The 23,054-nt window shown below is 42.1% G+C and overlaps 1 protein-coding gene across 7 annotated transcripts in view; it reads right to left on the bottom strand.

The window, feature by feature from the left end:
* Window positions 1-9,201: 9,201 nt before the first annotated feature.
* med25 (mediator complex subunit 25) overlaps window positions 9,202-23,054 on the bottom strand; it is a 25,774-nt gene continuing 11,921 nt past the window's right edge. For 3 of the 7 annotated variants that reach the window (XM_032537149.1, XM_032537151.1, XM_032537150.1), the window contains 10 exons: window positions 20,896-20,997; window positions 17,493-17,578; window positions 17,349-17,406; window positions 17,144-17,251; window positions 16,364-16,540; window positions 12,409-12,519; window positions 12,123-12,194; window positions 10,975-11,145; window positions 10,741-10,861; window positions 9,202-9,680 (listed from right to left, as the gene is read on the bottom strand). In XM_032537149.1, the coding sequence (XP_032393040.1) occupies window positions 9,577-9,680; window positions 10,741-10,861; window positions 10,975-11,145; window positions 12,123-12,194; window positions 12,409-12,519; window positions 16,364-16,540; window positions 17,144-17,251; window positions 17,349-17,406; window positions 17,493-17,578; window positions 20,896-20,997 (1,110 nt within the window). In that variant the 3' untranslated portion in view covers window positions 9,202-9,576. The remainder of the gene's footprint in view (window positions 9,681-10,740; window positions 10,862-10,974; window positions 11,146-12,122; window positions 12,195-12,408; window positions 12,520-16,363; window positions 16,541-17,143; window positions 17,252-17,348; window positions 17,407-17,492; window positions 17,579-20,895; window positions 20,998-23,054) is intronic. The other 4 variants (XM_032537152.1, XM_032537153.1, XM_032537155.1 and 1 more) reach the window with 4 other exon arrangements.

Below are 23,054 nucleotides of genomic sequence, written 5' to 3'. Positions count from 1 at the left end.
GGGGTCCTTCAGACGGGTGATTAGTGCTGGATTGATAACGTTCTATATCGAGACTCAGAGGATCGCTCTTGCACCTCAACGCCAGCCACTCCATCACAAGCACGTGTTATCACACACACTCCTCACACACGTGTCTTCCTTCAAGCTCTGCTCTGTCTCTCTCTCTCACACACACACACACACACACACGATTTATGTGGGGAACAAAGTAAAGACTGACCCTTACATATGCAGTTTGGATGCAACAGGGTGGCCAACCTGTATCTCTCTTATTAAATATTGCACACTCCGCACGGCCTTGGCCGCCCTTTTCCACTTTATGCACAATGTGTTCTCGCTCACTTGACCCCCCCTCCCTCCCCACAGCCCCACGCTCTGCAGTGAGGGGCTAGCAGCATCCACAGCCTGTCCCGGTCCTCAGTAATTCCAACAACAACGCTCTCTCGCCCAGTGCTTTTGCATTGCGTCGCTCCTTTCCTCTCTATCTCCTCTCCCCTCCCCTGCTGCCTTCCTGCCTCCCTCCCTCTCTCTCTCTATTAAATTTCCAGTCACACAACAGTGCAGTGGATATCCCTCCCTCTCTCTAACTCTCACACACTCTCCACCACCACCACCACCACGTCCTTCCCTCCTTCTCTCCCTCCCTCTCTCACACACACACATACCTCTGTAGTCTGTGGAGGTGTTGTCGTCGTCCTGGATCTCTCCCTATTGCTCGCTTTTGATATTGACTGTTCACTCTCTCCTTTACATTGAACCTTTCAATCCTGCTAAGTCTTGATACAAGGCTGATCTCTTTTCACCTCCAGTTGTCTAATCTCCCCCTGTCTCTTTCTTTCTCCCCCCCCTCCCCCCTGCCTCATTATTTAAAAGAGCCCCTTCACATTTCCTCCCCAACCCACTCTGTTTGTATGTCTGTACTGCAGTGTCTGCTCAGGCTATATGGTGTGGAGTATAACCTCCCTCCCCTCCTCCCTGTGGTGGGTGTGCAGGGCTTGCTCCACCAGGCCAGCTTTTAACTGACTGATTGAGTGGACACCACAGGCCGATGAATGAATAAAGATGGGAGCCACTGTGAGGATTAATGCGCCTCATATGAAGACAGAACGCTTGCCATCTAGTATTTCTGCCTCTGCCCTGTGGATGAGGCTACTCTCCCCTCCTGTGTTCTGCCTTTTGTTGCTGTGTGTTATGCTGTGCTGGCATATTGGCCGAGAGACGTGCAGGCGCTCTGTTTGCCCTGGGTTACGTTCAGGTCTGGGGGCCTCGGCTGCAGTTGCTGCACTCGGGTGAAACCTCTGCCATCGTCGTGCTGCGCTGTAACGGCACGGCGAAAGGAAGAGGGGCAGACACGCCGGTGGGGTTGTGAACACGCCGCCTGCCTTTTTTCCTCCTGCCGTTTCTGCCATCCCCGTCCCCCGTCCCCCGCCCCCCTTTCCTCACACGCTATCTCAAAACTGAACTCTCCACAGCCTCCAAGGCCCTAACTGAGCCCTGATCCGTATCTGATGGTGAAACAGCACGCCAGCGGCTGCAGAGTGTCCAACCTGTGTGATACCAAATTGAACACTCGGGCTGTTGTGACTAGCAAGCAAGGGTTGAACGCTCTAACGCATAATGCCTGTGTACGTCCTGAAACACTGTGTTTTCACCCACAGAGAAAGCAGCTCTTTTAAACACAGCGTTAACCAAGCTTGTGTCTCCACTACTAAAGCCAATACTGCTCCCTTATCAGAAACAGCCCTATCTGGCAACCGCATCCATTAGGCCCAATAATACCACTGATCTGCCCACACCCAAGCCAAGTGGACCTCAACCAGCAGCTCCTGAAGACAAATCCAATTCTAGGTGTTATATGCTCCTCCGACCCGCACCCTCCTCTTAATCTCTCCATGCAGGCTAAACTCATCTACCACCACGACCATCACAACACATCGACTCGGTGCGGTGAGGCTTACTAATAAGACTGTCCCTCCTGCTCTTGTCAACACCTCCTCTGGCAGGGCGTAAAATAAACTCTGCCCCCAGGCCTATAGACCCCATTATGCTAAGCAGCCCTTCTGCCACCAGACTGTACTATAATCTTCATCTTTAGCCCATAGCCTCCGCGAACTGGCCCTCGAACTGGTCCACTGCCTCTTTCCGCGTGGCGACAACAGGGAAGGACAACAACCAAAATGCCACACAACTAAGGATGTAACGGTATGAAAATGTAACCGCGGTTACAAAGTATCACGTTTTTTGGTATTATTGTGCTGTTTTTTAACCCTCATGTTGTCCTCGGGTCAAATTGACCCATTTTCAATGTTCTTTTTAACTACCCAATTGTAATTACCCAAAAAAACATGATTGATTCACAACGCTCTTTGGCAAGTATAAATCTCTACTTTCATTCATTTTGGGGTGTCTTATTCAATTTTATTGGTTTTAATATAGTATTGAGTAAAAGTTGACTTTTTCCAGTCTGTGATTATCAACATCCATTCCTTTAACTTTAGTCTAAATAATTCCTAATTTCTGCTTTTCTCACACAAACATTAGGTATAATTTCCTATGAAGAAGGTTTATTGACCATTAATTCCAAAAATAACTGTAAAACTAAAGTTAATAAGTTAGTGTTACGTAGTGTTGAAAAAGTCAAAAAAGTGTCAAATTTTTTTTTAAAAAAAGGTCAAAAGTGATCCAAAAAAAAGGACAACAACGTAAGGAAAAGTTAAAAACATTGATAAAAAAAGTGTTGATTTTCAGTTTTGACGGGTTGAAAGTGGGTTCAGTGCCTTTAACAGCAACATTTTTTTTCCCTCACGTTCAAAACTATCTTCAATCAGCTGTCCCTCGGCATTCTTCTAAAAACCAAAATATGCCCATGCTTCAGACTCAGTCCTCTTATGGCGCTCTTCCACTGCGTGGTATCTACTTGACGAAAAAAAGTCCCTGGGACCTGCTACCAGGTACTTTTTTAATACTACCTCAGTCAAGGTTCCAAGCGAGCTGAGGCGATACCAAAAGGTGACGTGGAAACCTGCAGACCGCTGGTTGGTCGGAGAGAATCGTCACTTCTCAGTACGTCATCAGCAAACAAGAGTGCGGAGTGTGTGTCCAACAAACGCGCCATTTAAAAAAAATTCTAGCCAGCAGCCGACAGATCATCTACTCTCTGCACTATTCTCACTTCACAAAATTCACCATGGAAAGCCGCAAAACCACGCCGTGGTCAACCGAGGAGGTGAAGACGTTTTTGTTTCTGGTTGCGGACGAGCGGATCCAGCGAGAGCTAGAGGGGGCGACACGGAATGAGAAGCAGTGATTTTCAGCAGTGAATTTTTTTTTTTTTAGCTTCTTTTGAAGCAAAAATTTTCTTCTGGCTGTGGCAAGTAGCCACATGCCGAGAATCAAAAACAACACACCTTCGACGCGCTCCATTGTGTGTAGCCTTACAGACAGTAAAAAAAGAAGGTGTGTAGCTGGTGTGAGTCGCGTTGAAAATGACGTCATGGCAGTTTCCGGTTGCGTAGCTATGGTGACCAGCCACGCTGAGGCGTTTCCCAATCTGCAATGGAAAACGGACGCAGAGTGAGTCGAGACGAGGCGAGTCGAGCTGTTACCAGCAGTGGAAAAACGCCATTAGAGGGCCATCTCCTCCTTCCGCCATGATTCCAACTTCAAGAAAACCAGGTCGTAGGCCACTTCAGGAGACTCGGATGAAGCTGGGAAGGATTAAACACAAGGTTTCCACACCGTGGTAATTATGATATTTTAAACGAAACAGGTAATTGTGATCGCCAACGTTTTTATCGCGGTTTACCGAAAGATCGCTACACGCAACCAACCAAACCATTCTGCTGTAAAGAGCAGTCAGACAGCGAAGACTTTTGAGTGCAGGCATGCAATGGGCAAGGTTAACCGCACTTAAAGTTCTTAGTTACATTTTTAATGCAAATGTCATACATTTCTGAATCATGCTAAAGGAAATTTCCATACCGGTGAATTTTTATATTGAGATGTTTAATGCATGACAGGAGTTATGAGTTATGTTGTCATACCTGCTTTTTTTTTTTTTTTAGTTAGTGATTTCTAACTGTGTCCTAATTGCATAATTTAAGCTGGAAGAAAGGACACTTCATTGACACCTCAAGGAAATATTTGATTTATTATAAAAGGGAACATAACTTTTTAATAAATAGATTTTAAGAGTTAGTGTACAAGAACAATGGTTTATTTCCTCAGAGCTGAAGGTTGTCAGTCACTTTGAAGCACTTTTGTCAGTTTAAAATTTGCATTCATTGTTTTCAAAGGTTTTATTAGTTGTTGTTTCCCCCCAAAGTATTACCAGTGCCATTGTTCCAAACATCAGTAGGTCATCATTTCTGTTGTAGGCCTACATTGCTTTGTGGGATAGTAATTGGTAGTATATCAACACCACAGATCAACCAGTTTTTATATGCGTGCTTGGATACTTCAATTTGTCCAGTGCGAACATTCTACATGCTGAAAACATGGCTGGCATCACGCTTAATGTGAAGAGGCACAAATGCACACTGGGCCCTATTATGACGATCATAAACGCACGGCGTGAAGCACGTACGGTGCAGGTGCGTTCGCGGCGTGTCCAAATCCACTTTAGGTTGTTTGACTGAAGAAAAAAATGGGTCCGTGCGCTGTTCGCGTGGTTCAGAAGGGTTGTGGGCCTAGTTAGTGTCTTTATTAATTCTTAAGTGTGTTTTGGGCGAAAAATCCAACAAACCAATCAGAGCGTCGCCTCCCATTCCATAAAAGCCAGGCGCGATGGCAGATTTGCACCGTCATGTTTTTATTTTTCATCTTTTGCATGTGTTTGTGCTGCTGCGCTTCTGTGTGCGTGTGTGTGTGTGTGTGTGCGTGTGCGTGTGTGCGCGTGCTGTGCATAAACCTAGGCTCATTGTACTAATGCGCTGTTAAAGTACCAATGAAATGCTGCGCTACTGACTTTAGACCAGGTTTTTGTTGGGCAATGGCTTGGTCAACGGATCACTTTCTGCTTCTGCAAAATAGCAACACACCAAGAATTCACCTGAACACAAGTGCATTTTAAACGACGGGGTGCAGGATGGGAAATTCGTCGGTCTTAAAATAGCAAAGACACTGGGGCTTTGCGCTGCGCCGGGTGCCAGATAGGGCCCTACGCATAGATGTGGATGGGACAGGGGCCAATAGAGAATGCATATGCACAGGGTCCAGAATGTTGTGCTACGACTCTGGGGGCAGGTGTAGTGAACCTTTACTGCAGAAATGGATAGTTACAGCAGCAGAATGAATTTTGCTGCATTGCATTTTGGTCTGTACAGTGATGAGAACCTCCGGTTTTTGGGGTGAAATTGGTCACCATAGGAAATGTAGTCATACATTTGTCCTAAATATTTCAACCGGTTACAACTTTGTTTTATTGGTGACTTCCTTCGCAATCTGCTACTGATGGTCAGTGCAAGGATTTTTGTGTCTTGAGTATATATTAGTGACTTGACCACATGAATTTCCTCTTGATAATAATACTGATGATGATGATCTTATGATAAAATAATAAAAACAGTACAGCGATATGGTATCTTTTAAGCCAATCCCAAATCTGATTCAGGGGAAAGTCATTAGCTTTTGTGAGTCTTTAAATGTGTGTTGTTTTGTGTTGATGTGTCATTTGACCCAGAATTATGAAAATGTGAACTCTTTTTTTTTTTTTTACTGCAGTTATATGCTCTCCTCACAGAAAAAGAAGCTTAACAGCTTTCTTTTCATTCTTAACATTACTATAATGTTTTTTTTCTACATCTAGAACTTAAACATCCATTTTGAAATAATGGAATGATTTTTGTGAGAGAATACTTCATGTTGGCAAAAGCCTGCTACCCACAGAGAACATGCTATTGCTTTCTTTCCGGGTGTATAAGGCCCAGATGGCTTTAGTGGCTCATATCAACCGCCCAACATCCCCATATTCCCACAGCAACCCCCACATGACACCTCATGGGACACGATCTCCAAGTCCTCAAAGCACATGAAGACAGCTGCCTCCATAACGGAGGCTGTAAACATTGCCCACTCATTTCAATTTCTCCAGCCATCCCAGGAATAAAGGAAAAATCCCACTGAAAGCGAGTGGCGAGGCAAGGTTCTCCTTAGCAGACATTCCCAGTTCACCCTCACTACACCTTTATGTTTGCTCAGTCTGTCCCTAAGACCTGATCAAACATGGGATTGTTGCTGTCTGGGAACTCCTCTGGATCTCCCCAGGAGAAGATGGAGGACATGGCTGGAGAGGACAGGGGATACATTGCCTAACTTACCGCCAGCCACTGTGACCCAAATCCTGACGAGCCAAATAGATGGAAACCTTAAAAGGTCTCATGACATGTTGCTCTTTTGATGCTTTTATATAGACCTTAGTGGTCCCCTAATACCATATTGAAAAAGTTCTCTTTCCCAAAATTCAGCCTTGGTGCAGAATTCACCACTAGAGCCAGTCTCACAATGAGCTTTCCTTAGTGTGTGCCATTTTCTGAGTCTGTAGCTTTTGAGGAGGATGGGGGGGGGGGGGGGGGGGGGGGGGGGCAAGGAGCAAGATTCCAGATCGGCCCATCTGAGCTTTCATTTTCTCAAAGGCAGAGCAGGTACCCAGGGCTCGGTTTACATCTATCACCATTTCTAGCCACCTAGGCAGGCTGGGGGAACTCATATTAATGTTAAAAAACCTCATAAAGTGAAATTTTCATGCCATAGGACTTTTAATAATTTTGAAAACATTATCATGATTTGTATTTCCAAATTATGACATTATTGCAAAGCCACAATTAGAAGAGTCACAGCTATGAGGCAACAGCCCTAATGTATCAGTATTTGTGAACTCAATCACACCCCAATATTTCTAAAACATTAACATCTAATCCAGTTGTTGGGTCTCCACGCAGTCCTTCCAGTGTCCAATGCTGATCAGACATAGCGGCAGTGTCAGAGGTTGACACTTCAGCAACACATTAAGTCTTCGGATGGTTACTTTTTTTTTTTAATGATTTTTCCCCAGCATATTTTGCCTATTAGACCTAGGAACGTGTAGAGGAAGACTGATATAGTAGAGAGAGAGGGAGAGAGAGAGAGAGAGAGAGAGAGAGAGGAGAGGAGAGAGAGAGAGAGAGAGAGAGAGAGGAGAGAGAGAGAGAGAGAGAGAGAGAGAGAGAGAGGGGTATGACATGCAACAAAAAGGTCCCAGAGTTGGAATGGAAACGGGGATGTTGCATTTACACTGATGCATGGCATCAGTGCAGGAAGTTAAAAAATATCTTTGGGGGGGGGGGGGGGGCACTTTTGCCTCCACGTCTAAAAAGTCTTTAGTATTTACAAAATGTTGGGAGCAATTTACAAAAAAAAAAGTAACTAGTGCATAAAGTTGCTGCTTTTTAATCTTGGTGTAATGCACCAAGATTAAACCACCCTGTGCCAACATGAGTAAATACTAAGCATACCATTGCTATTATCAGAGCTTTAAACAGCACTGTTTGTGTGAGTGTAATTTAGAGACTGAAATGGAAATTAAATGAGTTGAATGAGAATAACAGCTTAATGTAGGATTAAGATAACTAGCCTACATTAATAAATATATATTCTTTCGAATCATTTTTCTAAATTGCATTTTTTAGGTAAATTCTTGGATATCTTGAGGCATTTGTTTGCTTAATTTCCCACACGCGCAGCATGCGCAGTAACCGTTCGGCTACCAGTTCTACTACTGTTTATTTCTTGTCAGGTTATGTTCAACTGTGGAACTAAATGATCATGGCTCTTTCCCAGAGCCTCAAGTTACTTTCTTATGTCTCTAAGGTGTATGGTTCGGTGCATGAATACAATGTGGACACACACGTACAGTACCGCCATGTTGACATACTAACACCATGAGCCATGGAACCCAACTGGAACCAGACTTCTCCTTACAAAGCGTCAATTAAAAGAAACATCAAATTGCTGGAGCTTACATGAGGCTAGGAATGAAAAAAACATAATAATGATATATATATATATATATATATATCTGTCTCATGATTGGAGGTCAGTTTAGGCCCAATTCCATTTACCACAACAGCTCATCACGTGGACCTGTGAACATTTTTGGCGTTAATAAAAGAGATACTGAAATACGTATGAGTTCAGACAGGCGCTAATAGCTTGATGGTGAGATAGAGGCAGATAGATGGAAACGGAGGGAGAGCGAGAGAGTAAGAGAGCGAGAGAGCGAGAGAGAGAGGAAGATAAAGTGAAGCTAAGCCGGGCTCTGAGGGCCGGTCAGTGATTAAGGGATGGGAGGGATGAACACCAGCCACTGAGGGACTAGTGTCTATCTGTGTGAGTCCATGTGAAAGCGGGGCCGAGAAAAAGCTCAGACACAAGAACCCACTGTCACGGTTTCTTAGCAACCGTCTCTGTCTCCCAGGTGACAGGGACTGACATCACTTCCGATGGTGAGTATGTGTGTGTGTATACAGAGTGTCCAAGAGTGAAGAAAAAAATGCACAAACCGATAGGTGAACGTGTCACGAGCGTACGTGTGAGGTTGAGAATAGTTCATGCCTGTTTCTCTCCACGTGCACGGCCGGCTCGGCAGCTTCAGCAGCCACCGTCAGGTACACGACGGGATGGTGTTTGTTGGTGTGCAGGTGGGTGCACTCGATGCACGTGAGTGCACGTTTCAAAAGCAGACTGTGGCCACGTACGTGGAGTCTGTGCCATGTGCGCATGCGGTCAGCCTGATTGTACGTTATGCCAAGAGAACCATGGCCAACTGACGCCATCTGGTAGGACTACTTGGCACAAGGGGACTCTCTATGGTTCCACGACATATTGGAGTAGTTAAAATTAACACTGTGACTCTATTTGGCACAAAAAGATACTGAACTATCTATTACTGTGTCTATTTCAGTCTCTCGCTGACCTTAAGGGTCCAAGTTGCAGTCACACAGGGGGAAGCGGGACTGTGGAGACTCTGGCTGGCCATCACAAGCACAACATCTCCATATGCATGCAAAGCAAACAACAAAACCAAATTCACAATGACGACAACATCTTACATGATCTATACTCCATAATTTTATTTTTTTCCTCATAAAACAACTTTATCGATAAAAATAAAAAATCTAACAAAACAAATCTGAACTGAAAGAAGAAGAAGAAGAAAAAAATCACTATTTCAAATTTCTATGATAAAATTTCAAAAGAAAAAAAATGTATAGAAAAGTAGAGTTTTCAGAATCATAACATGATTGACTGTTTGCCCTGTTTGGGCTTCCTCCGGTGAGTAGCGTGCTCTCGGTTTGACCGTCAACATGAAAAATAAAAAAAATAAAACTAACGCATGCATTTTGTCTGCCCCTAATTAACTTCAGCTGCTCAGTCCTGTAAAAAACCCAACAAAACATCAGAAAATACTCATGATTTGTTCCTTAAGTTTGTTGAATATTTGTAGCAATGAAGCAACAAAGCGGATACAAGTGTCCAAAAAGGGAAATGGCTGCTGAGATATATATATATAAAAAAAAAAATCCTGTTCCTGATGCTCAATCAGATAAGGTCCATGAGCATTTCATCCTCCATGACGCTGGAGACTTGGGGCATCCCAGGCTGGGGCACAGCACCTCTCTGGCCTCCAGGCATCATCATCTGACCTGCACACAGGTTGGGATGTTTGGGAGAGAGGGGGGGGGGGGTTAAAGAGAGATTTAGAGATTTAACTACTTTTCCAGGATACTGTCTTAGTCTTAATCAAACATACAGTAAGTACAATGAATCCTGGAGTTTGAATGACAATTGCATTTTAAAGTCCCAGCTTGGCCCCTACATCTGATACAATAATTTATTGTTTGTTTATCTGAGTGTCTTTTTGTTCTTTCTTTCACTATCCCTTGTAACGTTGCGAATTTCCCTGTTGTTGAGTTAATAAAAGGATTTTGAATCTTGAAATTATTTATGTTAGTACACACTGTTTTCCAAATCATACCATACTTTTTCAAGCATGTTGTTTTCTCTCCCATGCAGCCATCTGTTTCCATTAATTTGGCCAGGAAGGCCAACTAAGAGGCATTTGAGATTTGATTGACATAGGCAAACACCAAGGTGCTTTACTGTTGTGTACAGTGATTTAAAAGGTTTACGATGTGCATAAATGTACTGCCTCAAAGCTCAGACGCCCGGGACTTCTAAGTCAACAATGACACTAGATGCGTTCCTGTACTATTTGGTCAGAAAATCAAACCTGAACAACAAACAATGAGCAAATATAGAATGTGGATGCAACTGGATTTTTGTTGGATCGGATGCATGTGAAATTGGGGGAAAGGATAATTATTTAGTAAAAATGCATATATATATATATATATATATATATATATATATATATACACATACACACACACATATATATGTGTGCATATATATAAAGTCTTTATTAATGTATAGTTGACATTAGGTGCAGCAAAAGAAATAAAAAGAATTAGAATCACTCTTTAAGGTCTTTCTAAATTTTACTTTAATGCCTGATGCGACAGTTGTTTTGATAACTTTTTCAAGCAACGTGAGTCTTTGTAGTTGTTCTAAATTGTTTTGGATATCAAACTTATTCCCCTTCAAAACACATAAATATTTTCAGACCTATATTCGGAAATGTCATGTCTACTTGGGTCACATGTTTCTGAACTCTTTCCACCTCTGTGGGGGTTGCCTGCTGACCTGCCAAGGGCTGCCTCCACTGGCCCTGCATTTGAGCCCCCCCTCCTGGTGTCGGATGGACCAACTGTGGCCCTAGACCTTGGTGAGACATCATGCCTGGCATGTGAGACACCCCACCCTGCTGCGAGGACACAGAGACAGAGGAGCCACATTAACTTCCACAAAAACGCAGACTTCCAGAAGAGCAGTTCCTGTATGAGACATTTACTACAAAGCCATTTGTTGCACTCTTACTGGCTGCTGTTGGCTCAGGAGAAGACTGCGAAGCTGTGGATTGGCTCCTGGGTTTGAGAGGCGGAGTATGGGACCCTGTGGTTGGGCTTGTCCGCTTTGTGCGACCTGGTTGGGTGGGGCACCACTGACCGGCGGCTGCTGGTTGGCTGGTCCAGCTGCTCTCATCGTCATCTGAAGGAAAGTTTAAGACGTTGCATTCAAGTCATATAAGAAAACCAATTATGACCTACTTGTATATATAGAACATACAGATACCATAATTTCTGAAGATTTTGGTTACTCGTGATCAACACGAGCCAGTGGTCACGTACTATCAGTTGTTTTTGTTTGTTTTTCATCAACTTGAATGTGTTAAAAATACTTCTTAGTTGGTCATCATACGGAACCACCAAGGAGTGTGTACCACCTTAAGGTTAGCGAAGCTATTGTCTGCAATGTTTCACATGGAATTAATAAAAGATAACAGTCATACACGGTGGATGTCATGTTTGGAACATGATTCAATCTGTGCATTATGCATGTCACTTCATGCACTATGCAAAGAGTTGTTATTCCAAAATATATGCAAACGCATGCATGCATGTTGTCAATAAAACATGCTACATGGGGAACATTCAACAGGGAGTGGTGAAACCAACACATGCTGGTAGGAATTTAGCTGTGCGCCGGCCTGATGCTGAGAGGTGGGGTGGTGATGGCGCAGCGGATATGACACATGCCGTTGGTGTGGGAGATCTGGGTTCGATTCCCACTGCGATACAACGACCAATGTGTCCCTGAGCAAGACACTTAACTCCTAGTTACTCCAGAGGTGTGCAACCTCTGATATATAGAGCGTCAACAAAATTTAATGTAAAGGTGGGATAGGAGTGACAGTGTGTGTGTCTGTGTTTTGTACATGTATAACACAGGATTCTTAAAAACATGAAAAACAGGAAATCCCCAAAGCCTGGGATTGAGTTTAACATAGTTAAAGGACTTTGTGTTGAAAAATGTGCATTGTACTGATAAATCTGTTGGATGCAGCTATATAAAACATGCCATTTGCCTAGCTGAAGAGGATAAAACCTAAAACTGAACGATGCTGTAATACAGTAAAGCCAAAACACATGTTGCTTTTTATGTCAAGTGGCTACTGCAGGTCTCACCATGTTGTTCTGCCTCTGCTGCTCCTCCATCATAGAGACCTGACTAACAGAGGGCATGCCCACCACCACAGACTGGACACAGGACAGATCAAAAAGAAGGAGGCGAGGGGAAGAGTGGTGGAAGAGTGAAAAATAAAGAGGACAGTGGAGGAAAGGGTTACCAGTAAATGCATGCAAAAAAATCAGTGGGTACCAGGGCAGTAAAGGTGTCAATAACAGGCAAAGTGAAAGGGAAACTGGTGTGGAGACCCAGGCAGACATGCCAGCGCAGAGTGGGTTCATTTACCTGCTGCTGGACGTTGCCGTGGGAGACAGGAAGGGGGCCAGGGGGCCTGTTGAGGAAGTTCTGGTTGGGGGCGACCTGACCAGGCTGCATGGGACCTCCACCGCCCAACTGCTACATAGGAACAGAGAGAAAGTGAAACAGCAGAAAGTATATTTTTGCTGGAACACTTCATCACCTTCACATATCGACTCAGCAATGCAAAAGTGTCACTCTCACCTCTGCTTCACCTGTATACTCATTACCACGTTAAAGTTGACAAGTACAAATACCGGTGCAAGCCCTTTTTTCGTCCGTCTTTGCCTCTTGTTGAGAACTAAAGGTGCCTGTGGCGACTTGCTTTACTCAAGCACACCGCAACAGTCAAGCTCACTGTGATCTGTTGAGTCAATCAATAAACAAGCATGTTCTGTGTATGTAAATTGTTGCCAATTCTATACACGTTTGCTTGAAAGAGAGATTTTTTTGGGGATAAATAATTAAATACATAACTACTCATAAGCCCCTAAGTAGAGTAAAGGTATTACTGCTCGCTGTAATTCATTGTTCATTCTCATACTGGCCCAAAACAGATCGCTTCTTTAAGCAATTTCAATTTGAGTGATTGGAAACAGTCTCCTTACTCTGCGTTTTGTGCAATGATTTATTCTGAGGTTCAGCTGAAGCTGATATGAGGCTTCGGCTGTCTGAGTTAGACAAATCCAGTGGGTATCTTCCAAGGTTACTTTTTGTTTAGTGCCAAATCTGCTCTGAGATTTGAAGGCAAAGAGAACTGTGGATTTTGTCCCACATTCCTTATACATAACTCTTTCTAAGTACATATGGGCTTGTCAGAATTGTTATAAAATAGATTTAAATCTATGTATTAAAAACAATCACACCCATTTTGAAAAAAGGTGAACATGCAAGCCTCTTGTCCAAATAAAGGAATATATTCCAGAAAGATTTTTGGATATTCTTATATTGCCATAATAGATCCATAATCTGGATTTCCAGTCAACATTTTTTCCGCATGTAATGGGTTTTGACTGTGCTACCAACCTTCAGAGTGTTGGGCTGAAACCAAATATTCACTTTGTGAGTGTGCAGATGGAAAGCAAAAAACCAACATGGATATGATGATACACTAGTGGAGACTTAACTTCAAGCACCACCTGCAGCGGTGTTCAAACTGAAACTGGATGACTAAAGCCATTAGCAAAAGTCTGGAGTGGAAAAAGTAATATACAGTATCTATCTGGAATTAAACGCAGAGAAAGAAGAAAGGAAGCAACCTATCGCTGAAAAAAAAGAAGAAAAAAATCCCAATCTGACTGATAACTGCTTAAAAGGGAACATTGTGAAAGAGGCAGAAGGGCTCCTGAGTTAGCTGTGCTGTGCAGGTGCTGTGGTATCTCGTGTCTTGTTGTTTTTTTACACTGAAGGAGAGACGAGGAGGAATGAGGGGGTTTCACCCCTCTTCTAAAACACAAATTATTAACTACAGACTCGGGAGGAAAAATGCAATGGAAAAACCCCTTCACCCATCCATCTTGCTGAACCTGAACAAGTCACCCTGGGATTGCGCTAATGCATGGTGCGTTTTCTTTTTCTGACCAACAATAAGCAGAGCAACACACAGCTTCAGGTCTTGTGAGGGAACTGACAAAACAGATGCCTCTTTCTCTCATCTCCTGTCCATGATTTATCTCCTGTCTTTAGCCCAGTAACCTGTAAAATCCCAGCTCACGATTTAGGGCTCGCATCACTTTGCAGGGACAAATATTCAATTTGGTCTTGCTGTAAACAGAACAAACTGCAATCTGGTTCCTGAAGAACGCCACTCCAGGGTTTTACACAGAGAAACCTTAACTACTGGTCCAAATTGAAATTTTAATTACGTTAAGATTGCTGTAGCGCTTCCGTATTAGCAATGCAGCACTGAATATGTGATGATACACAAGAGCCAGAAAGAAGAAAAAAAAAAAAAAGGGGAAAATCTTCATTAGAATTTCATGTCTTCTGCCTTCTCTAAATGCCCTGATGCTCAAACAAACACGGCTTGGAGTTACATATAGGGCTGACGCGCTTTTTTTTCCGAAAAAGACATAAAATTAGCAGGGTGAGTAAACAAGCGCTATCACCACTGATGAGAGCAGGCTGTGAAGAGAATTGAATCTAACTCATGTAAACCAGACAACGGGCCTCCTTTTTAAATGCTGCATTGTTTCAGAGCGATGCAGCATCCCTCCTCACTGGATGCAATAAGCTGGAGTGGAGCCCTGTGATGGAAAAGACAGCTAATCCAGGGGACACATTTTAAATCACCCTGTCTCCAGGGATCAAGATGAGCAGAGAGGGAAAGTGAAATCTCCATGTCATGTGGACAAGACAGCAGCATTTGTAACCTGTAATGAACTCCGAGACAAGAAGGGCTCTACCTTTAGCAGAGAGGCTGAAAGGACGGGTCTTGTCTCTAGATTTCCTTCTCCTCCTGTCCCAAAAGATTGGCACACACCACTGCCCCTCTACCGTTCCTCTTACAGCGAGTCTCATGTAATGTTAACATGTGGGCAGCCTGGAGTTAAAAATTCATAGTGAGCCGAGTTGTGCTTTGTTTAATGCTGAATCTACAACCTTCCACATTTTTAAAACTAAAGCAAACATGATGGAGTCAGCATATTCTGTTATTATGAAGTTATTACGCCTTGTTGGTTTACAGTGAAATAGCATCAACCGATGAGGAAAATGAATGTACTTTTAAACTGCTGGTATGACATTACATTGCACAGGTCGTAAAACAAGACAGGTGTAATAGGACTGGGAATGGAACTACTAATTATTTTCATTATTGATTTATCTGTTTGACTATGTTTCCGATCAGGGCTGAACAATTAATCCAAATTGTATCGAAATCGCAATGTGGCCTACTGCAATTTTCAAATAGCAGGAGCTGCAATATTAGTTAAATTATTGAATGATATACTGTGGTGCTGCATGTGGTGGTGCTGCAGAGATGTCCTGAACTTAAAGCATCTTTTTTCGGTAAAGATCCCTGCAATAATCACACCATAATCATGGTTTCCAAAGAAAAACGAGAAATAAATCATGTGGAAATTATCATTCCACCTAATATCGCAAATCATATCGCAATTGAAACATCAGTCAAAATAACTGAATTCAGATTAGTTTCAAAAAACTTTTTTTGATTAATGAAAATTGCAAAAAATGAACCAAAGAAACCACCAAGTCTCACATTTAGAAAGCCAGAACCAGCAGATTTGGGGCAACGCTTGATCACTTACGAACATTTTTTTAAACTAATCATCAAATCATTTCAGCTCTAAAAATGACAAACCCACCAATAGTAACAATCTCATACTACAGTAAATAATAATCAAATCCATTAAAAAAACAATTGTAAGCTTAAAGACTACTTTAGGTGCTGCAATTATTACAGTTAGCATCCAATTGTACCAAACAAAAATTATAAACACTATAGGCACTGTGTACTGTATAAAGAATAGCTTAAAAGGTGGGAGGCTGTAAATGGATGTTAACACAGTATAATTACCGTTAACACAGTACATAGTGCACTGTGTTAAAGAGACAATGTTGTTAAGGATGCAAACACTTTAACATAAAGAGTGCATATATGTATTGCACCTATTATTTCCCTCACTTACGCAGAGATAATGAAGTGGGAGTGCAACAGTCGGCTAATGTTGCAGTAGTACTTTAGCTAATGCTAGCCCCCTTAGCTTCTGCTAGAGTGAGAGACGTTAGCGGCTGCTGTGAAGACACTGGGCGGTCTAAATGAAATGTCAATAACAATGCACCTTAATGCCGTGAACAATGTTCCCCAATTCCCCCGTGCTCTTCTATAATGCCTCCTCATTATCACCTCCTTTGGGTCTCCGCACTGAAACCTTCCTCTCTCCCCCCACCAGCCCCACGTCCTCCTCCTATCACCACTCACCGCTCTGTGCTGCTGGACCTGTTTGTGGTTGGTGATGACTTGCCGGATGCCATTGACGAAGCCGCTCTGGTCGTTAGGGATGAGGCCCATGAATATCTTTTTCTTGGATGAGTAGAGCAGCATCAGCACCCGCACTTCACAGGGCGAGGTAGTGTGGGGGAAGTGGACGCAGCCGGCCTGCGGGGAGGGTCACAGGGTAGATTGAGACCTTGACATGGGACCCTGTCGTAATTATGGGATGGGCTCGGGCGGGCTTGGGGGCATAACGTACTCCTGAGCTCATTTGCCCAATCAAACATATCGGTTTTATAAATTGAATGCAAATGGTATTAACTTAATTCATACTGTGCCTTCGCTGAGCCGTAAATCAAATTCCGGCAAAGAGGCAGCGCTCAGCTGGACTGAATACTATTAATGCCTCTGCTATTTCTCAATGGTATTACCTCATTAACAATGCACCACACTGGCAAAACCCCTATCATTATGCTTGCCTTCTGGAATGAATCAAAACCAAACAATTAAAAAGGGTTTTGTCTGTACTGACGGCAAAGCATGTTTAAAATCATACTATCTGGTATGAAAGGGACTAAATGTATGGCCCCCTCTAGAGTCTTTAGCACAACACTGCAACACAGCTTCATGTTCAGTCCAACTACTGGACAGAAGTGGGACTGGCACTCATGGAAAATGTACTGAGCTAAGCTGAATGAGGGATGAGTTTGGGGACATGGAGGGAAAACACATTTTAACTTCACAAAGCTAGAGTGCTGGAAAACTTACAAAGCCATTGGCCATAATGCGGTACAAGCCTTTCAGAGACTCCACGTCCTTGTTGGTGAAGAGAAACTGAACCATTCGAGAGTTTCTGAAGAGGTGACCTAAGGTTGTCTACAGAAGAAGCGGGCAAGAGAGGGCGAGAGTTATGCATCAACAATAAGCAAGTGTCACCACACACTCCAACAAAAGCTAAAGAATATGGTCTCACCAGTAGCTGCTGTGGAATCAGCTGCATGATGAGCTTCTGTGGCCACTGGTCCGTGTTTCTGTTTGGAGACACAATGCCAGCCGTAAACTATTTGCACGAAACAACACCTCCCCCCCACCCAATAGTGTTTGATTGGCTACTCACAGATTTTCCCCCTGGTTTACATGAACTTGACATGGCAGAGAGCGTGTCAGTTTGGTGGTTGAATCCATAGAAGAGGCTTTAGGCTTCTGCAGGAAAGGGGGGAGGTGAGGAATGACACGAAAAAAAAAGAGTAAAGTTAGACAGTGAGCCTAAAGAACACCTGGAGCACAACATCTTAAAGTCCCACACGAACCTGTGACCAAACCAACAAAAGAAGGCCGGTAGATCCACCACACCTACAATTCAATGAGATATTTCACCCTGTTCACAATTTAATTTTTAAATAACTTTAAATAACTTAATTTTTTTTTTCCGACCTTGATTCTGATTTAATTTTACGAGCTGACTGCATCACAAATGCTACTACTTTTTTCTGTGAGTTTTAAACAGACTGTATAAAATGCTCTCCCTTCTCTTCATTGAAAAAAATCTAATATAAATGATGTTTGCGTAACATTTTACTGAGCTTTTTCTACTACTGGCCCCTTAAAGTTTAGAGTGGACTACTGCTTTTAACACATTGAAATACTTTGAGAATGGTTCACCTTTAGATATATTTTGTACTTTAAAAGGAGGACTGGACTGTGTGTTCTACTGAGAAAGCCTACGCCGAAGTGCTGGAAAAGACACTTCAAATGACTGTCCAACCTCAGATTCAAGAGTTATGGTGGCCAACATTTTTACTTTCGCAACTAATTAAATGGACGTGGGAATTTTTTTACACGTGCTTTTTTTTAATTTGGCAAAAGAGAAGTGCAGAGGCATTGCCTGATTATGGGGTGCATGGGTTGCTGTTGTGACACATAAACCATTTCACTGACTTGACTCGTAGCGAGCTAAGGATGCCTCCTAACTGTCTGAGGAGACATCTGAGGTGCTCTGGGAATGAACAACTGCTGGGGACGCTGGGGACGCCAGGGAAAAACCCCTGGACATTCTGAGGGAATTACATCTTCCAGCTGACCTTGGAGCAGTTGCAGAAAATCGCTGAGGAAAAGGACATGTGGGCTGCCCCTGCTCACCCTTTTGCCACTTTGACCCTATTTAGGACAGGCAATTAAAAAATGGGCGGATGGATGGACTTTTAAAGACCCGCAGATAACCTGTTCTTTGGTAAAATGTCAAGCTTGAAAAAAGAAAAAGAAAAAAAAGAAGTACTTTCTAAGCGCATCAATACTGCAACCCCCCTTGGGAAAACCGCCAGCATGCTTCGTCTTCAGGGCATCGATACAGGATCAATGATCAATCGATCACATATTAGTCAGGCCTACTGTAGCCCCTGTGCTGTCCATTACACATGCTTTGTGATGGGGTTTCTCTGCAGACTAATGGGTCATCTAGTTTCAGGGCTTTCTAAAGCAGGCATTAAAAATGGGGAGAGCAACAAAAAAAATCCTATCCAAAAAACACTTCTACCTTAAATTAAGAACAGATTAAAAAAAATGATGTTAGCAAAACCATTCTGAAAAGTTAGCCCACATTTGAGACAACAAAAGCTTTCAGGAATTAACAGAGTGAAATTCAGCCAATAGAGAGCAAACCATATTGATAACACTAGATTCCGAGCAAGCTCCAGCCAAGTGTGCTGGCATCCCTTGTGAGAGCTTTTATTTTTGTATTTTTCCCAACAACTATTTCTTCAAACGAGTTTTAGCGTCTGTGGTGTAATTCTCCTCAACGTTACAGATTACTCCAGAGGAGAATCACTTACAGAGCTGAAAGACTAATGAGGGGACTGGAGGAGGAAATAACAGATTAAGAGCAATGCGGCATGCTCCTAATCTGTCCACTCAGGTTGATTGCGGCTGTACACACTCACAGGCAAGATTTAGAGTTTCCTAAGTTTCCCATTCTTATTCCCGTCCATTTAACTGACTTAAGATAATTCTGACAAACAGAAGAGGGAGGATGAGACTATAGTCGATGGAGGCGATTGATCCGAGTCCGTCCACAAACACAAACGCTTGAAGGTCTCATGAGTGTGGCATAAGAGCCATTAACATCCATTTCCCTGGCTCAGCACAGCAACTGCAAACTAATTTGATTTGACCTTGAGTTAAAGCAATATTAGTACAACGGTAAAATAATTAATCATACTGTACAATAACCGATGACAGGTGGTTTTTACCACTCACAACAGGGAACGCTCCTAGACCGTGATGATGGTCACGGAAAGCTGGAAGTGAAAAAACCTGTTGTACATTAAGTCCAATAAAACCATGACTTGCTGTTTTTACAATAAAAACAAACAAACACTGGTTTTGTGATTTTAACGTGAACTTTGGAGGTGCTGGGAAGCAGATGTGTCCTTTGGGCAGAGCAAGGCTATTTGTTTCTCCATGTTTCCAGTCGCCACGCTAAGCTAAGCTAAACTAAGCTAAGCTAAGCTAGCCAGCTGTTGTCTCGTATTTACCGTACAGACATGAGAGTGGAATCAACCTTTTCATCTAACTCTCAGCAGAACAGGCAATAAGTGCACTTCCCAACTTGTTGAACTGTTCCTTCAACTGACTTATGTTGCCTTGAACTATAGGACCAAAGTTTGGGACTCCTGAACTAGGATAGCTTTCACCTGAGCCACAACGCTGAGCTTTACTCCTACTAGCAGGCCTGCGCGATTAATCGTTATAAAATCACGATCTCGATTCACCCCTGTTTGTGGTTTATTTTTATGACTTTCGATTCTCATTTATTTTAACGAGCTGACTGTATCACAAACGCTACTAATTTCTTCTGTGAGTTTTAAACACAGACTGTAAAAAAAGGTTTTAAAGCGCTCGCCAGCGCTGCAGTGCTCTCTCTTCTATTCATTGAAGCCTCTATGTTTACAGACTTGTGGTGATGCGCGATGTGCCAAAAATAATATAATAACAAACATTACACTTGGCGTGAAAAATAAAAATTGTGGCAGAGATTTGTGATATCAATTCTAACCTCGCAGGCCTACAAAACTCAAGATTTCTTTATTGTCATACCACAGTACACTGTAGTATGAAATTTATGCAAAGTTCACAGCTGAAAAAGAATACAGCACAGAAACAATTATAAACACTGTGGAAAAGTCAAGTTATTATTTATAGGAATTGCAATAAATGAATGCTTAAATCTTTATATGGGATTGCAGAGCATGTAGGGTGATAAATATAAATACATAGCATCTAAAAATATTGAAAAATATAAATATCTAGATACTAGATACATACAGTTGGAAAGAGTGTAAAGTACAAGTATCCGTATTTAAAGTTACCTCCTAACCACTTAACATTCAGTTATCAGTACGATTATGTGATTCTAATCAAACTGCAGGGATCGATCTAAACATCACTTGCTCTTAAAAGGTTAGAATACTGCTTTGTTTTCAGGCCACCAACTATTCAAAATCAGACCTTTTACTAGGTATTACCTCTTGCCACTCCAGAACACCGGTCCATGCCACAATCTTATTGGCCACACCTGGCTGCTGTCCAATGGGATTTGGATTGCCTTGAGCTCCGGGCACACCAGACTGTCAAGAAAATAAAAGACGGGGGGGGGGGTTACATGTACAATTTAAGACCTATGCAAGAAAAACAAGCGCTGTTGTCGATTCCAAAGGAAGAAAATACAGACTTTTAGAGAATTATATAAAGCATGTGATTCTGTACAGCTAATTAAACTGAATAATTAAAAATATTAGATTTGCCTTTTTTATAGATGATTTAATTTTTATTGACATAAGATTCACAAGTATGTTGTAAAACAAGGGAGAAGAATTAATGAATAAATAATAAAATTAAAAACAGAGGAAAGGGAATCTCCTCTGGTTTTGATCTGATAGCAGTGCAAACATTTAAAATTAATTTTGATATTAGACATCAGACAGTGTGTTAGTCTGCAAACTCAGCTCCAGGCTGCTGGCAGTACAGTACCACCGACTAAAGTCTTGGCTCTCTAATAGCTAACTTGAGTCGGGCCACTTACCTTTGAAAATATCAACATGATTTAAGCATTGACTTAACAAGGGGGTGAGAATACCAAATCAGTTCATTTAAACTCCACAGACTGCTGGATATGATAAACCTTCTGTAATGAAATAGAAGTCAGTAGAAGGGGGTTAACGGCAAACCTTTCACATTTAAAGGATCCTGTCACCAATCTTCCAAAATGTAGCCCTATACTCCTTTTATTCCACACCCAACTTCCCAACTAGAGGCCTGGCTTGTGTGGTCAGCCTCACAGAAATGTAGGCGTCCTGTTTGAATCTGCGCTCAAATTTGACAAACTAATAATTTCAGTCATCAGCAGTAGCTTTGTTCACATTTGGTTGATAGCGAGCAAAAAAAAAAAAAAAAAAAGGTCTTCCTTTTAGAGATCTGGAAACTAGAGCTGGGCGATATAGAGAAAATCAAATATCTCAATATTTTTGACTAAATACCTTGATGTCAATATTGTAAGGTTGACAACTATATGCATAGAATGAGATTTTTGATGAATTACGATCCATTATGTTTATATAATAACTATGTGGGCAAAAAGGCAAGTCTGGTGTGTTCAAAAAATTACATTACTGTAATGCAGCCTTTACCAACAGGAAAAGAAAACACTTACAATATCCAAATTTTAAGACAATATCAAGCCTCATATTGATACAATATCGATATATTGCCCAGCCCTGCTGGAGACTTTCTTACATGGTTTTGTTACCTTAGAAGATGAACGCCTACCTAACTGTCTAAAGTAATAAAAAGGTGTTACCAAGCTATTCATATTCAACAAGATGTGTTTATTTCAGCTCTCAGTGACAATCTCTACCGCAAATTCCCCACCTCAAGACCTTGTAAAGTTCCATTATTTCGCAGGTGATTTGATAACTAAGAAGCAATCTCGTTGAAAATTAAATACATAACAAGAACATTGGCAAAAAACTGCTTCTAGCCCACCATGTTCCTGAAAACAAGATAAACGTAAATCCGGCCTTGCCCCATCTTATTTTTTTAGTTTTATGAGGGTTAGCAACCATAAGGGTTGCATTAGCGCCATCTGCTGGACTGTCCCTCAACCCATCTAGTCTGGCATTGCGATGGCATGTGTGAAAAGGCAAAAGATGGACGTGTTCCTGAATCTATTTTTGATGTGTGAATAGTGAAACTCTCTAGTGGTACCTAAAACGGCTATCTCAGTAATTTACCAGGAACTATGTATGTAAGAGGCTTTTCACCCCTGCAACTCTCTGTGTGTGTAAGTCAGTCTTCCCTAGCCATCTATTGTCACTTTGAAATCACAGCTAAAGATCCAACTTTACACATTGGCATTTGCGTTCTTCAAAATAATTTAATCTGTTAGAGCTATTTATCTATTTGTTTTTCAAATTGTATTTTATGTGCTCTACAAATAAATGTGCCTTGACTTGTCCCTGGTCAGGCAGTGCATTACATTGTTGTCTTCTCTGTGTTTGGTTAGATGGTCACTCGTGATCACATCCTCTTTTTTTTTTTTTATCACTTTATTATCAGACTTTATGTCTGTGTGACTCAGGAGGACACCCCTTGTACATGTACAAAAGTTTGGTGGAAGGGATATTAA

Source organism: Etheostoma spectabile, chromosome 15 (genome assembly GCF_008692095.1).
Source record: "Etheostoma spectabile isolate EspeVRDwgs_2016 chromosome 15, UIUC_Espe_1.0, whole genome shotgun sequence".
NCBI classification, from domain to species: domain Eukaryota; kingdom Metazoa; phylum Chordata; class Actinopteri; order Perciformes; family Percidae; genus Etheostoma; species Etheostoma spectabile.
Note: the sequence above shows the minus strand (reverse complement) of the source record. Positions and strands in the feature narration are given on the sequence as shown.